At 38.8% G+C, this 17,261-nt stretch overlaps 1 protein-coding gene across 2 annotated transcripts in view; it reads left to right on the top strand.

Moving 5' to 3' along the window:
• LOC135089563 (cyclin-dependent kinase 14-like) overlaps positions 1-16,062 on the top strand; it is a 117,850-nt gene extending 101,788 nt beyond the window's left edge. For both annotated transcript variants that reach the window (XM_063985267.1, XM_063985266.1), the window contains 7 exons: positions 4,785-4,876; positions 7,663-7,837; positions 8,470-8,656; positions 9,416-9,630; positions 10,534-10,695; positions 10,938-11,028; positions 11,493-16,062. In XM_063985267.1, coding sequence (XP_063841337.1) covers positions 4,785-4,876; positions 7,663-7,837; positions 8,470-8,656; positions 9,416-9,630; positions 10,534-10,695; positions 10,938-11,028; positions 11,493-11,596 — 1,026 coding nt within the window. In that variant the 3' untranslated portion in view covers positions 11,597-16,062. The remainder of the gene's footprint in view (positions 1-4,784; positions 4,877-7,662; positions 7,838-8,469; positions 8,657-9,415; positions 9,631-10,533; positions 10,696-10,937; positions 11,029-11,492) is intronic.
• Positions 16,063-17,261: the final 1,199 nt, after the last annotated feature.

The following is a 17,261-nucleotide window of genomic DNA, read 5'->3' on the forward strand; positions in this document are numbered from 1 at the left end:
TCTTCTTCTTCTTCTTGTGACAATCGTACCGTCTCTTTTCCTTTTCTTATTGTTTTCCTCTCTATCTCTACTTTATTATACCGTTTTTTTTTTCTCTTCTCATTTTAATATTTTTTTTTTATCTTTGTCGTCTCATTTTACTCCTTTCTTCCTTGTTTCATTATTGTTGGCATCGTCTTCCTAGTCCTCTTTCAATTTCTCCTTCTCCTCCTCCTCTTAATCTTCCCCTCCTCCTCCTCCTCCTCCTCCTCCTCCTCCTCCTCCTCCTCCTCCTCCTCCTCCTCTTCCTCTTCCTCACTCTTAATTTGCATTACCTTACCCTTTCGATATTCTCCTTCCATTCCTTCTTTCCTTCCTTCCTTCTTGCCTTTAACTATTTCCTTTATCCGTCTTCCCTTCCTTTCTTTCTTCCTTTTTAACAATTTCTCTCATCCTTCACCATTTTCTCTGACCTATCCATCCTCCTCCTATTCTTCTCTGTACTTCCTTACCTTGCACTGCCCTTCTCCTCTCTCCTTTCCTTTCCTCGTCTTCCTTTCGCCTCTACTTTCCCGTTGCTGTTTCTCCGCGGCGGGCCAAATAGCGCACCAAAGGGCCAGTAAAAAAAGCAGTAACCGAAGCCGAAATAGCACCGTCTGATCCCCCAGTGAATCCCGAGCGGCCGTGACCGAAGCATCGAAGCCTCACGAAGCAACGAGGCGGTGCGGGAATTGAACGGAGCATTAAGTTTCATTTGCCGTTGTTTCTTAATTGGTGTTGGGCTGCCCCTAGTTATTTTGGGGGCTTAAAGCAGCTGACTCCACCACGCAGGCAGGCAAGCGGGTACGTAGGCAAGCAGGCGACACTATTGCGCTCTCTCTCTCTCTCTCTCTCTCTCTCTCTCTCTCTCTCTCTCTCTCTCTCTCTCTCTCTCTCTCGTCGTCGTCGTCTTTATTTTGCATTCCTTTCTTCCACATTTCCTTTTCTATTTTCACCCTTTGTCCTCCTCCTCCTCCTCCTCCTCCTCCACGTCACCCGACCAATCACCGCCTTACCCTCCTACCTCCTTCCCGTCTACCATACTCCCATCCTCTCGTCCTTCCCATTCCCCTTCCCCTCCTCCCCCACCACCTCCATTGCTCCTCCAGATTCCACATCCATATTTAGTAGTGTGTGCGCTGATTGCATAGCCTCACGGACCGCACACACACACACACACACACACACACAGGTGGCAAGACAAACATATATACGTTTGAGAGCAACAAACAGTGATAAATTAGTAACGAAAGTAACACATGAACTTAACGTGTCATATATATGTGTGTGTGTGTGTGTGTGTGTGTGTGTGTGTTTGAGTGAGTGAGGTAAATTGGCTCAGTTCTCTCGAAATTCGCGAGGCATCTTCCCCTTTCAGTGCAGTTAATATATTAATATAAACTGTAGTAGTAGTAGTAGTAGTAGTTGTTGTTGTTGTTGTTATATTAATGATAATAATAATAATAATAATAATAATAATAATAATAATAATAATAATCGTGATAGTGATAAGAAGAAATTAATAACAGTAGTAGTAGTAGTAGTAGTAGTAGTAGTAGTAGTAGTGTTAGTAGCAATAGTAGTAGTAGTAGTAGTAGTTGTAGTAGTTGTAGTAGTAGTAGTAGTAGTAGTAGTGATTGTTGTTGTTGTTGTTGTTGTTGTTGTTGATGTATCTAGCGTAGTCGTAGTAGTGATGATGATGGTAGTCGTGGCAATAACTAAATCACTTAGATGCACCAAATCGACTCGTACAACAATCCTGAGTCCCAGGCAGCGGGGAGTCACCAGCACACCTTGACAGCACAGAGGCTTTGCTGGGAGAGAGACGAGACGCCTTTCCCTGGGCCGTATTCAGAAACGCTGTGCTCCCTCACCACGACTCTTTTCAAAGGCCAGAGATGCGTAGCCGGGTTCTCAATCGTGCTTTTCCTGTTAATAATATAGAAATTTTATTAATAATGTTGCCAGAATGACAAAAATATCCTTAAAAACCATTGTGACCATCTAGACTCCTTGAAAGTAGTGGAGGTACGGCGCAGAAGTGTTTCAGAGTATAGTTCTTTGACACGTAACAGCTCCTCCTCATAACACGCCAGCAGGAGACGGACGCATCTCAGCCTGATTAAGAGATAATTTAGTATGCAAAGCAGATAATGGCCTTCATTTGCATGTCCTCAAAATTCCGTGCAGTTGTGAATGATGAAGGAGCGACAAATGAAGGAGAGGATAAAGAGCGACGGATGAGAGAGAGAAAAAAAAAAGAGTAGGGAGAGAGAAAAGTGAGATACTCGTAGTTTGAATATTTATTGAGCTCAGCAGTATAAAATTAGCCTAGAATACGTAATAAAGTAGTAGAGTTATAATAAAACGCTGGGCTAAAGGAGAGGCGATTTACGATATTGAAATTAGCATAGAGATTGTGCGTATAAATTAATGTAAAGTGAGACAGAGAGGGAGGGAAGAGAAAAAAGCGTCGTATGTGTATTGAAATAGAAGGTTAGAGTTTTATATTAGGTAAAGGAAGATACCACGCAGTTTTGATGACGAAATAGGCCTAGGAGGTGAGAGAGAGAGAGAGAGAGAGAGAGAGAGAGAGAGAGAGAGAGAGAGAGAGAGAGAGAGAGAGAATTATGTATGCGCAGCGAGATGTCTGAGTCACAAGTTGGCTTCCAGAGTACAGTGAGTGAGGTGCATCTCAATACTCTCTCTCTCTCTCTCTCTCTCTCTCTCTCTCTCTCTCTCTCTCTCTCTCTCTCTCTCTCTCTCTCTCTCTCTCTCTCTCTCTCTCTCTCTCATATGAGCTAACTAATAAAAACAAGGCTTCTTCTCGTCCCGTATTTAATAAAGGAATTCATAATTGCCGCAAATTAAGACAAGGGAGGGAGGGAGGGAGGGAGGCCACGGGAAAACAAGGGAAGCAGGAAAGGTGTAATTTTTATGTGGTAAATATGAGTGGAAATGAACCAAGGGATATTATTTTTTTTTTCTTAAGTTTTATTTGGTAGCTCTGATTTTTCTATACTTTTTCTTCTTGATTAAGTTTCATTTGGGACTATTTTTTGTTCTCTTCTTGCTCTAATTGCTGTTTTTTTTTTTTTTTTTTTTTGGTACAATTTATTCTCTTTTGCTGTAATCGCTGCTGTTCTTTTTTTTTTCATTTGGTACTATTTTTTCCTTTTATTTCTTATTATAATTGCTACTCTTTTTTTTATTACTTTTTTGAGAGTTGATAGATGTCATATGCCTTCTGTTTCTTCTATTTTTATCTACTTTTTTTTTCTTTCATTAGTGTGGTTAGTCACATATATTGGCTTTCTTTTAGTGTATGAGAGAAAGATAGTTTTTTTTTTTTTCAGTGTATATTAAAGAAAAGTTTTTTTTAGCTAACACACAAATACATTTCATAGGGAACATTTCTTACATTTACCTTATTATTACGCTTTTTACATTTTTTTTTTTTTTACTTCTACTTATATCCTATCATAGTAGTAACAGTACTAGTAGTAGATTCATCCTCATCTCAACACCAACGAACTTCATAGACACATCCCTAGTAGTAGTAGTAGTAGTAGTAGTAGTAGTAGTAGTAGAAGCAGTAGTAACAGTAGTAATAGCTTCATTCCCATCCCAAACACACACTCCCTAGCCACACCTCTCGTTCATGATCAGCACACGCACAATAACAATGCTGGCCTCGTCCGCCCTATGCACCCGGCAAGTGAAGGATGACGTGCGGGCAGCGAGTAACGCCTCTCGCTGGGCCTTGCGACTACACAAAGAGGCCCAGTGCTGTGTGACGCCTCCCCCATTCCCCCCACCCCCACACACCTCGCTTTTATATTTCGCTTGCTGGCTCCTCTCTCATTGCTAAGTAATAGAGTATATTACACGTTTGTTTGCTGCTGTTGTCCTTCTTTGTTTATATTCAGAGCGCCGTAATGTATAAAAATAGAAAAGATGTTTGGGTGGACACAGTAGAAAAAGGGAATTTTGTCTCTTCTATACTACGTGACTACGTAGTTAAGGGCTTAGTACATAAACAAAATGGTTAAAATTTTGTATTTCATTATGCGAGAAAAAAAAAAAAAATGTTTAGCAAAGTGTTAAACGATCGTGGAGAATTTTGTGCAGGAAACCGTAACGCTGATTGAGCCTCTCGTAAGGGTGACTGTTCCCTGCGTGTCGTGAGGCGAAGGAAGAGGGTTTGGTAATATTATTATTCTTCGTCCTCTCACTATGTGTGGTATTGTCTCTCGGAAGAAGGGATGTCAAGGCCTTTTCTTTTTCTTCCTTTTTTTCTTTCTTTCTTTATTTCTTTCTTTATTTATTTATTTGTTTTCTCCTATATTTCTTTATTTCATTATTGTACGTAGGTATGTTTCAAGAAGGGACTGCCACGTGTAGGGCTGATGGCTTCTTGCAGCTTTCTTTATTTTCTTATCTTCTTATGTTCTTATCCTCAGTAAAACTTGCACCTCTCAGATCAGTTTGATACTTGCGGTGTAACTCTCGCTCCCCATACGACTAATTTTTTTTTTTTTTTTTTATGAAGAAATAATACCAAGAATTTTCTCGGACATTTCCGCATTCAAGGGATTACCTACAAATAACACATAATCAATGCAGTCTTTTTAATATTTATCATTCATGATTCATATTAACTAATTTGTATTTTTTTTATTATTATTATTATTATTTCTACTCTTGGTTAACACTTATTTACCTTACGAGCTAAACTGACTCTCACCTTGTCATTTTCTTTCCAGGGTGACTCGCCTTTCGGGAGGACAGAAGCCTACATGAAGTTGGACCAGCTGGGCGAGGGTTCCTACGCCACTGTGTACAAAGGCTACAGCAAGTGAGTGTTGGTGGAGTGTGCGGCTCCTGCTCTGAAGCATCGACGTCTTATCCCGACAAGTTTTTCTTTGACTAGAGGACGTTGTTGAGGATTCTCTCTCTCTCCTCTCTCTCCTCTCCTCTCTCTCTCTCCTCTCTCTCTCTCTCTCTCTCTCTCTCTCTCTCTCTCTCTCTCCACATAATATATAGAATTTCTTATGCTTTGTCTTTATATTTTCAGTGAATATTAAATTACTGAGTTAGAATGTGAAGAAGTTACCTCGCTTGTATATTGAGAGAAAGAGAGAGAGACAAAGAGAGAGAGAGAGAGAGGGAGAGTATGTGTGTGTGTGTGTGTGTGGTGTGTGTTATATGCATTAGTGTATCAAAGTAAAGCAATGGTCTGATAAAGTTAATAAAGAATGAGAAGACGAGAAATGAAAGCAGGGGGGAACAAGGAAGCTGATAAAGAAAGTATAGTATTAACAGAGAGCCGCCTAATGAGAGAGAGAGAGAGAGAGAGAGAGAGAGAGAGAGAGAGAGAGAGAGAGAGAGAGAGAGAGAGAGAGAGAGAGTCGGTCAGCCTACAACGCCTTTAACACACTCTCTCTCTCTCTCTCTCTCTCTCTCTCTCTCTCTCTCTCTCTCTCTCTCTCTCTCTCTCTCTCTCTCTCTCTCTCTCTCTCTCTCTCTCTCTGTCTCTCTCTCTCTCTCTCTCTCTCTCTCTCTCTCTCTCTCTCTCTCTCTCTCTCTCTTTCCTACATCCACTACCTTCCCCCTCTCCCTCTCTCCCTCTCTCCCTTTCTCCCTGTCTCCTGAAATGCCTCCCATATTTTTCACGGGATTATTCCTGAAATAGTCTGGAGCAAAATACCAATCCAAAAAAAAAAAAAAAAAAAAAGTGAAGGGAATGAATTTATGTCTTCCAGGTTTAGCTTCAGAAAAGAAAAGAAAAAAGTAAACAGATAAATGAAAATAAGTGGAAGATTTGAATGACCGAATTTATGTGACACGTCTTCTAAGTTTAGGCAAAGAGAGTGAGGGAATTGTTGATGAGTTAATGACGCGGTGGTGTTGATAGAGAGAGAGCGAACGAGAATTAGTGTTACTGGTGGCCTGAGGAGAAGTGAAAGACTTGACAGGGAAATTAAGGACTACCCAGAGAAAGTATACAGGACTGCTTAAGGAAAGTAAAGGACACCTCAAGGTTAACAACTAGTGACTACATGAAGGAAAACATCTCATTTTCTTAAAGATAATTCTCTCGTAAGGACCGTTTTCAAAGATCACCCAAATAATTAGTCGGGTTTTCACTGGTATTATCTTCCTGTCAGTGATGCAGAATCCTTGTCAAACCATCACTGGAGTCCTCAAAGCTTCCCCCGTCAAGAGTCAAGAGTGCTAAGAATATGTGAGGCGCCGACACATATAAGAATGCGGTCCTAGTATTTACAAACAGAGATAGAAATTCGTATGTATGTGTGTGGCGTCCCTCCGTGCGTCAGTCCGTCTGTCTTTCTGCCTGTCAATCAACATCATGTCAACATCCCCTTCTGCTCCTCTTTCTCCTCTTCTTCTCTCAACGGAATATATATTCGGAATAATTTATCAAGACAACCGCCTCTGCTCTTAAATTCTTATATTACTAACTGGTATCATGTAATAGTCTTTAATTCTTCCTATAATCACACTATCTTCGCTGGTTGTAAGCGTGTCCTGCTGGCGTGAAGGGGGCAGTGTTAGGTATTAAAATTTATGAGCAAGTAACCACTTCCTTTGCCTTTGAATTCGAATAACCTTCACCGACACTTTTTTTTTCCTTCTAGGTCTTTTCTGCTCTTAGTTATCCTGATCCCCATAATTAAATAGCACAGTATTGCCTTTGCTACGGCACCCTGCCATGTCGAACTCTCTCTCTCTCTCTCTCTCTCTCTCTCTCTCTCTCTCTCTCTCTCTCTCTCTCTCTCTCTCTCTCTCTCTCTCTCTCTCTCTAGAGTGAGGGGTTGGCGCCAAGTATGAGTCTCCTTCAGTTCTTTTTGTCTTTTGCATCTTCCTCTGTGACTCCCATCATTTACAGTTCTTTTATTCTTCGTCCACAGTTTTAGTAAATTTTGAGTTCTTATTTTTATTTATTTTTTTATTTTTTTAATGTTTCTAATCTTCGAAAGTCCCTCCATATTTTGTTTTTATTTATCAGTACACGTGTCTTCATAGTGTTAGAGGCGATATTACCTTCTGTGTACGAGTATATACACTCCTGTTGATAGCCCTCGCCGCCTCTCATCTGCCCCCTCCCTCCCCCCCTTACGTCTGCAGAATCTTAATGACCTTTCCCGCGTAAGGAAACAGAGGAAGAATCGAGCCTTGCATGGTTTTATTTAATTTATTTTATTTTTTTTTATTTATTTATTTTTTGAATAGTTTAGAATATGTTCGCGTATCCTAGGGAGCTTAGGGTGTGATGAAATGAAGGTAAGATTAGGTATGAGTGGCGCATTAATTACTTCACATAAAACAGAGAAGGAAGAGTCGAGCCTTGCGTGGCTTTAATTTTTCTTGGTTTGGAATAGATTCTCGTATCCTAAGGAGGTTATGGTGTCGTGAACTGAAGGTGTAGTGACCCTACACTGACCCTACATTACGTACAGGCAGAATCCAAGGGTCTTCATGGTGACCTGTAAGATAAATAGTATTAAGTAAATTTGAAAATGTTATTGAGTGTCAGTAACCACTTATAATCCTTGCAACATATCGGTCATGGCGCAGTGGCAACAGTGTTCCGAGACCTCAGCCTTCCCTCCCCCGCAGCCTGACGAACCAGGTGGTGGCGCTGAAGGAGATCCGGTTACAAGAGGAGGAGGGCGCGCCTTTCACTGCCATTCGGGAGGCGTCTCTCCTGAAGCAGCTCAAACACGCCAACATCGTCACCCTCCACGACATTATCCACACGAGAGAGACACTCACCTTTGTCTTCGAGTATGTGGTAAGTGAAGCCTGTGTGTTTACCTGACCATATTCATGTATTTGCATCTTAACAGTATTGACTCAAGCTCACATTGTCCCATTTTTAACACCAAATTTTTTTTTTTTTTTTTCGAATACTTGTTTATTGTATGCACACAGCTTTCTCTAGTAATGCGTTTCATTTCTATTGGTGGCTGGAAAACCGTACTTCTGCATATATTTATCTCCTCTTGTTGAGTTTCTTGCCGCGTCCTTTTAACTGTTAGTTTCCGTGTTCATAAGTTTTCTCTTTCTACCTTTTATTAGATTATTAATTCATTCATTCATTCATCCATTGTTGTTGTTACGCATATATACACCATAATCGCTTATCTTCTTCGAGACCATCTTTCCTTCGTGTGCGTGACTGCGTCTGCCTTCTCTAAGTACAAGTATACATTGTAGACAAAAATAAGAAGTTTAGATTCATTTTCCAAGCCCAGTTTTCTTTTGATTTTCAAGTAAATTACAGTCTAAGAATATCGTGATTAGCACTTCATGTATCTTGTAAACACGAAAGGGACTTGTGTTTCTGAAAAAAGAGAAGGGTTTGTAAAATTCATCCTTAGCGGAGGAGAGACAAATAAGTCTGTTATGCTCTTTCTTTTGCAGCACACAGATTTGTCGCAGTACCTCGAGAAGCACGGCGGGGGGCTGCATCCCAGGAACGTCAAGTTATTGCTCTTCCAACTCTTGCGGGGCCTGTCCTACTGCCACCGCCGCCGCATCCTGCACAGGGACATCAAGCCGCAGAACCTCCTCATCTCGGAGATTGGCGAGCTAAAAATTGCGGACTTCGGTAAGCTGTTCATCTTTCTTGTACATTTTTCCATAGTAAGCTATATCCCATCCCATTTTCAAAAATAAACCCTTCCTTCTTTTTCTTTGTCTTCTTCATCTTCATCATCATCATCATCTTCTTCTTCTTCTTCTTCTTCTTCTTCTTCTTCTTCTTCTTCTTCTTCTTCTTCTTTTTCTCCTCCTCCTCCTCCTCCTCCTCCTCCTCCTCCTCCTCCTCCTCCTCCTCCTCCTCCTCCTCCTCCTCCTCCTCCTCCTCCAGCTTCTTCGTGCTTTACTTTGATGCATAACTATTTCTCTGCAGAATTTTTGTGTGTTGATTGAATGTTTCTTTAGTTTTCGTTGTAAATTAACTCAGTTTTGTCCAGAACCTCTAGATTCAAGATGATAAGGGTTGTTCCCTCTAGCTCGTGGGATCTGGATTCATTCCCCGGTCAGGATCATCTCTATATTTGTAATAGATTATTTTTTCAGTGGTTGGTAACAGAAAATGTAGTTCTTCGCACAGTCACAACACTATCAGTTGTCACACCATCATCAGTCATCACCACCTTCCATCAACATCCCATCCATCACTTTCCTTTGCACCTGTCATCACGCATCACCACGTGGTATCATCCCCATAGTCACCCCGCACTACTCATCACTACCCTTCATGTTGTGCCATAGCAGCAGCTGTATGTATTAAAGGTCGCTTTATTGACTGATTGATTGGCTTGTTTGTGATGAACAGGAACTGAAGTCAAGCCATAATTTTCAGGTCTGGCACGGGCCAAGTCAGTCCCTTCCCATACCTACTCCCATGAGGTAGTGACGCTGTGGTACCGGCCCCCAGACGTGCTCCTGGGCTCCACAGACTACTCCACCTCCCTGGACATGTGGGGCGTGGGTTGTATCTTCACTGAGATGATCACTGGTGTGCCAGCTTTTCCAGGAGTCAGAGACATACAGGACCAGCTAGATAAGATATTTAAGGTATTACTTATGTATATGTTAAATATCTCTTGTAAATCATGTAAGACAGGATAATGTACAAGGATTTTTTTGTGTTCTATTCTTCACATTCCCAAATTTGTGTTGGCAGATGTCAGGCTCTTCTTGATCCATTCAGAGGAACACTGAGAAATTTATGTGAAGGCAAGGTAGATGTGTAGCTATGAGAGGCCTCAGGTGGGGACTGAACCCCGGACATGGAACGGAAACACAGCGCCTTATACATTCCCAGTACCATAGACCAATAGATCATATATATATATATATATATATATATATATATATATATATATATATATATATATATATATATATATATATATATATATATATATATATATATATATATATATATATATATATATATATATATATATATATATATATATATATATATATATATATATATATATATATATATATATATATATATATATATATATATATATATATGCATTGTACTTCATACAAATTGGTTGATAGGGAGCATGTGGGTGTTCTTCAGCCACTCTGTGACAGCTTGAAAAATGTAACTACATATTACTTATTGGTGGCCCTTAACACTTGCCACTAGGCTAATGCAGTGTGTCTCCTGTTGGACACTCTTTTGGCTTAGAAGCACAGAGAAATTGACCTGAAAGTGGGATAAATGTTTAACCTTGAGAGGCCATAGTCAGGCAAGATCAAACCCATGACAGAACAGGGCAGCGCCTCACGCAGCAGGACCATGATGACCATCAAGGTTCTGAAATAATTTTGTCTCCTTCATACTCCTAGTCACTACTTATATGGCAGTGCTGTTTTAGAAACTTGAAGTGAAGTTAGAATGCATTTTGCTGATTTTTTTTTTTTTTTTTTTTTTTTTTTTTTTTTTTTTTTTTTAAGGTTGTTGGAACCCCAACGGAAGAGACGTGGACAGGGGTGACGCAGCTGCCTAACTACAAGCCCCACCGCTTGGTCCTGCACCGGCCCCGCAGGCTGGCCACCGTGTTCCCCAGACTCAACGACATTCCCCACGCTGAGTCCCTCGCCATGCAGTTCCTACAGGTTTGTGGCTCCCTGTCTGAATACCTGTGGCCAGGAGGTAGTGTGTGTGTGTGTGTGTGTGTGTTGGTAGTCAGAGGCTTTTTAAAGCTAATGTAATTATTTATTGATTTTTTTATTTGCAGACTCTCTATGTATTTGCCATTATGTTGTGAGAAATTGTTTATGATTTTATGTGAATGAATCCAAACAATCATCCCATGCATGTTGCAGTCACATTACTGAATACTTTTTTTTTGCTTCAGATACAACCCAACAAGAGAATATCCTCAGAGGCAGCCCTCAGACACACCTATTTTGATGATCTTCCACAACAAATATATGAGTTAGATGCAGGTAACCACCAAGCCTCTTCTTCTCATTAAGAGTAACATCACTAACTTGCTGAGGAAATAATTTATACCTATTTCAAGTATTTTAAAGGACTGAGTCAAGTTTGTAATGCCCTATTTTTGAATACCAAATTATCATATTTTTACATATGTTATTTCTACACATGACTTCCATTAATATTACATCTCATTGGTCTGTTGCTCTGTGTGGAAAAGTATACATATTTCTATATGATCATTAATGTATGTGTATCTTTTGTTGTAATGAGAAGGTCAAAATATCTGAAAGAAATTACATTATACTGAACTGATGTCTTTCCTTGGCAATGTAAGCAATATTCAAGTTTTAAGTATGCACAAAATATATGATTAATGCATATAGTTTTTTTTTCTGTCAACTTTATAAATAAAAACACTGGTTGTATTTATACTGGAATGATATGATGTCTTGATGTCTCCCTCCTGCAGATCAATCAATATTCTCAGTGGGCGGCGTGAGGTTAGCGCAGGAGCTGAGGAACTACCCCACCTCCGTCATACAGGCTGCCAGAGAGATCCGAAAGTTGGTCTAGTTGCTGATTAGTCCCTTACCAAAATTTAGTTATAGGAACAGCATCATGTACACCTTTACCTAATCTACCATAATCTAAAGACCTATTTTTGCAAGTTAAAGTGGTGACTGCACTCAATACATATTTGCCTGTACAGAACTTTGTTTAGGGGAGAATTCAAGAGAATGATAAAGTTCTATATAACTTTTAATACATATTTAAAGAATGCCACCAGAAAGGAGAGTATTTTTAATAGTCATCATCTTACCTCAAAGTCAGACTCAATATCCCATGCACATTTTGAAATATTTTCATATATATATTTCCAGTGGTGATGTTTTGTGTTGATTTGACCACCAAGGTGAAGGTGTAACTGTATGGCTGTTCTGTTTTATAAAAGTATTTGAGATAATAGCTTGATTTATAGGTTTGTAGTCAGATAATATATGTATTTAGAGAAATTCAAAGAAATAAAGCACACATGCTCGAATTCTCTCATGGAGTCTATGAATAATTTTTTGGTAGTGCAAGAAAACATTTTTGTATTGGGAGAGGCAGCTGACACTGTAATGAATCTTAGCAAGGTTAACTGAAACTTAAAGTCCAGGTTTTTTTTTTTTTTTTTTTTTTTTTTTTTTCTTCTTTTTACCACCAAGTTACTGTGACATAACATTATAAATTCTGACACACAACCTTTGGATCACACGTGCAGTCACCACCAGCACGTCAAACAGAACAAAAATAATTATGATTCATAAAACATTCCACAGAAAGTGATGAGATAATGAGGGTGTATAATGAGTCAGTGAGAGTGTACCTACAAATGATGAATACTGGTGCTATTGGCCACATGCCAGAAAGTATTACACAATCCTATTGCCTAGGTTGACTACATCCCTCAAACACTACTCAGAAAGGCAGACAGTCTTAACTTGGTATAACACAGAGAGCTTTACCTTTATGAACTCTTTTCATTAATTTGTAGCACATGCCTTCAACAATGATGTGGCAGAGAAATCCTCATTATCAGCATTGAAGGGATGTGCTACAAAGAAATTACTGTTTTATGAAGGAAATACTCACTGCATAATACTGATCAGTTCCCTGTCTGTCCATGTGGCAGGTAGTATTTTATGGGTTAAAATCAGCATCACACAATATCCCAATCATTGATAAAGAAAGTAGTCTCTTTTTCTGTACAACTTTTCATTGATATATTTTGACATAGTAAACATACAATGAGGTGAAACATTAATTAGTTGTAGCCACATAACTGAAACCAATGTATACTATTTTCTTCTTTATAACAGCAAACTTTTTAACAGTGGTAAGTAAAAATTTTAATATATGTTTATTTTTTATCGCTGTCATGTTTTAATGTGATTTATATTCTGATGTATTATTTATCCATGATTTTATTTTATTTTTTTTTTATTTATTTATTTTTTTTTTTTCTCCCTATAGAGCTCTGGTATTAATTTCTAAGAAGTTACATGATAAATCTTTTATATAAACTGCTCAGGTAATGGTTGACCTTTCTTCTTCTTTTTTTTTTTTTTTTATGTCATAGACCTTCCTGTTTATTTGAGGATAACAACCAAAATTACCACCTGCTTAAGACTCTATTTTTTTGTTTTTAGCATTCAGACATCATGTATTCTTTAAGTTGTATTTCTTCATCTCTACATTTATAATCCCCAGTGAACCTTAGCAGTGACCTAATAAGATTCACTATAATGGGCAAGTTGTCATCTGTCACAGTGATTGAGAACTAAATTATAGAGAAGATGTATGTTAGATGTAGATGTAGAAATGTAGATTTAATGATTTTTTTTTAAATAGAAGTAGGAATGTAGATGTAAATACAGTAATAGTATTAGATTCAGAGTTTTAAATGGCTGTCATTTGTAGATTTCAATTTAAAGAACAAGTATGATAAAGTCTATGTAGATAAGACAGTGTTGGAATGTGTGGAAACTTCACAACTCTAAGCCTTTTGGTAGTGTGTGGAGCTTTAAAGAGCATTACTGTATTGTATAGATTATGTTTTTTACATGAAATAAGAGTTGCAAGATATCTAACAAAATTTTAATAATGCTCAAAAAGCTATTATTGCTGTTACTGTTTTGGCCATATTCTTATTTATGTTTGACTCATGAAGTTGTCACACACTCATCTGTTAACAAATCAACAGTATATTGCAAAACTATGCAACAGCAATGACTTCCAATTTTTTTATACATTCATTTCAGACATAAGTTAAGTCTATGGCCTGTATGGAGCTTTTGTCTTTTTTTTTTTTTTTTTTTACCATTAATCAAGTGGCATCAACACTCAGCAACACTAACTCACAACTGCAGCATTTTTTTGGGAACAAGTATGTGTTCAGGAAGCATCACAAAATTGTTCTGCTTACAATACCACCACTGGGTCCATATTCTCAAGCATTGTGGCATCTTGTCTTCATTCCATTCATCAAGCTCTAGTGGAAGTTATTAGAATTTTCAAAGGTATTATCATGACTGGAGTGGAAAAAAGACACCTATCAGAATCTAACTAATCATTTCCATGGCCTTTGAAGTCAGTCTTGATGAGAGAGCAAGGTGTCTTCAAATACGGACCTAAGTCTTCATTAATGCACTGCATCTGTGTTCTGATTCTACAGTGAAGTAAGTCTTCACACTTACATGATTTACATATTCAGCTGTTATATGGGTTCAATTGTTACTATTCACTTCCCTCTCATGACCAGTAGTGAACTATAATGATCCACAGTTTTGCTGAAGCACTATGCAGTATTTTCAATATGGTAATTAAGAAAATTTCTCTGAACACATATGCATCTGTTCCTGAGCCAAAAATGTTCACAGCTTCATTTTGATACAAATGCAAGTGTGTTCCTTGATATGCACAGTAGCTCCACTTTTTTTGCACATTTTTTGTGTACAATACACTAATTGCTATCGAAACTGTGATAATGTATTCAACACAACGTATACTGGGATAAAGTTATTGATGCACACGGCATAATACTCTATTGTTCATAGCCCTGTAAATCTGTTCAAAGATATTAGATATTTAAACTTTTTTACTGACATTCACATTGGAAGTGGTCAAGAAGAGTCCCTGAGTCAGCCAGTACCTCCTGTGACAGGTTTGGGTGTGAAACACATAATGGGCTCATCATGCCAGGGCCAACAGACAGAGTGTGGAGAGTGTCACACAGACTGAGGGGTGATTGGCGCATGCCAGGGAAGCAGGTTAAGGTTAGGCCTGGAAGGTGCCACCCCCTGTGAGTCTGGTGTTGTTGTAAGTGTGTATGTGGATGAGTGGTGCAGGTGGCAAGTGTTGCCGTTGGCCTGGGCATGAGGGTGCTGGACGCCTACACTCAACCACATGCAGTCTGATGCATTCAGTATTGGTTCTCCATTCTTGGAAATATGATGTAGTTGGAACTTTTGTATGCATGAAATATTTGTTTTAAGTGTTTAGGCATCATCATACAGTTTTAATCTTATTTGTTAGAATGTGTATAGTATCATATTGTCATCATACAATCAAAAAGTGTGGCCAAGCAAAAAGTGTACCATATGGACCAGGGAGAGCAGGTACTGTACTACTGTCATTTTATAAGTTAGGCTTGGACTGATAGTATAAAACTTAATACATATTGTGCCTCTTTCTGTATGGCTTGTTCTTTCTTTTGTGTACTTTACTGCCATCATTGAGTGTGTCTGAAGACCACTGACTCTGAGTGTAGGTGTCAGCAAGACGTGTTGCTCAAGGGTGTGAGAGCCTCTGGTGCCTACCAACCCTCCTGGGGTGACTGTCTGCCCTGCTGCTGCTGCTGCCGTTGCTGCTGCCGCTGCCAGTGCTCGCTGCTAGTTCATGCAGCTGCTCTTCATGTAGTTTGTAAAAAAGTTAAATCATTGTATAGTGTGTCTTTAAAACCTTGTTTTGAGAATAATTATGTAAGCTGTAATCTCACTTGATGAACTTGAAGTGGCTGATGTACCCATTAAGTTCATCACTTCATTTTTCATTAGCTCCTGACATTGTATTTTATGCTGTAGCTTTTGGGCTTCATTTGATTGCTTGGTTTCTTTTTATCATCACTTTTCTGTGTTCACAATGTTGTCATTTCCTTCATCTTAGCTAAACCATTAATTATGAGTACCATGGAGTACTGATTTAAGTTGAAGTGATGTTTTGGATTGGTGACACAATCCCCCAGACAGAGCAGACTGTGTAGAGTTGTTTATACATTGGTAGTGTGTTGTGGGGCCTTGACACTGACATCCCTCAAGGTGGTTGATCAAGAAAATAAATGCAGTGGTACTTTTAGCATTGTTAACTGTTGTTCTTTATTTTATGAAGAGAAAGTTGGTATTATTAGGCATCATAAGATATCCACAATCCCAGGGCTTGTAAAAAGTGGCTATTCATGCCAATGGTAAGAAATAAAGTATGTCAGTTTGTAATTCTTAGGAGTGAATTTTTTTTCTCTCTTTGTACAAAACCCTCAATCATGTATCATTCTCATTTTTCTACACTCTTGGACATGACTGATCGCAGAGTATGGATGTGAATGTAACAGACTAGCTAAAGGTACACAAGTACGTATCTGCACACGACTTTTCAAAAAATATCAAAAGCATATCTAGTTTTTCGAGTGCTTCCTCACCCACCCCCCTCCCTCACTCACCCAAACTCCCCCTCCCCCTCCCCCTGCCAGTACCAGTCATCATGCCTCACCGAATTGTGAGAAAGCTTTATTCACGAGTAATAATGCCTGCAATACATAATGTGTTTGTCTCTATTCCCATGCATTTATTTTTTTCATTTAAAAAGAGAGAGAGAGAGAGAGAGAGAGAGAGAGAGAGAGAGAGAGAGAGAGAGAGAGAGAGAGACTCCAATCCAATATTTTCTTTCCATTACGTAAAGAATTTTTTTATTTTCATGCATTTTCATAAAAAAAATGTTGCAGCCTCCTTATGGAGCTTCCTGCTGTTATTACTGGAGGTAAGTAACAGTACATAGGGAGATTTAGTACGTGGTTAATAATGATACTGGGGGATATCAGCTTCCTTTCATTCCATTAGTATATAATAAGTTTTTTTTTTTTTCCAATAAAAAATTTTCTTTGTTTGGACCCATGATCACACAAACAGGTTCTATATAATCAGTGCTTGGAGTCAATACAAATTTATTCGTGTGTGTGTGTGTGTGTGTGTGTGTGTGTGTGTGTGTGTGTGTGTGTTTACCTAGTTGTATTGTACAGGACACAAGCCAAAGTTCAATTTGTCCTGTCTCCATAATCATATTTATGCAGTTTCTCTTTAAACACATGTACACTGTTTGCCACAGCCACGTCTTCCTTCAAGTCACTCAAGATTCCAGTAATTCTATGCGGGAAGCTGCATTTCTTGATTTCACTTAAATATCCACTCTTCTTTATTTTCTGTCTCTCTCCCTCCTCCATCTTGGGTACTAAGTCATTTCTTCCTATTCTTTCTATATTGTTTACTAATTTGCACATTATTATCAGGTCTCTCTCTTCTCTCTTGTAGTGTTGGTAAACCCATCTCTTCAAATCTTTCTTCATAGCTTAAGTCTTTCAATTCTGGTACCATCTTTGTCACTATCCTCTGTATTCTTTCCAGTTCCCGTATATCTCTTTTTCTAT

The sequence above is a fragment of the Scylla paramamosain genome, chromosome 33 (assembly GCF_035594125.1).
Source record: "Scylla paramamosain isolate STU-SP2022 chromosome 33, ASM3559412v1, whole genome shotgun sequence".
Lineage (NCBI taxonomy): Eukaryota > Metazoa > Arthropoda > Malacostraca > Decapoda > Portunidae > Scylla > Scylla paramamosain.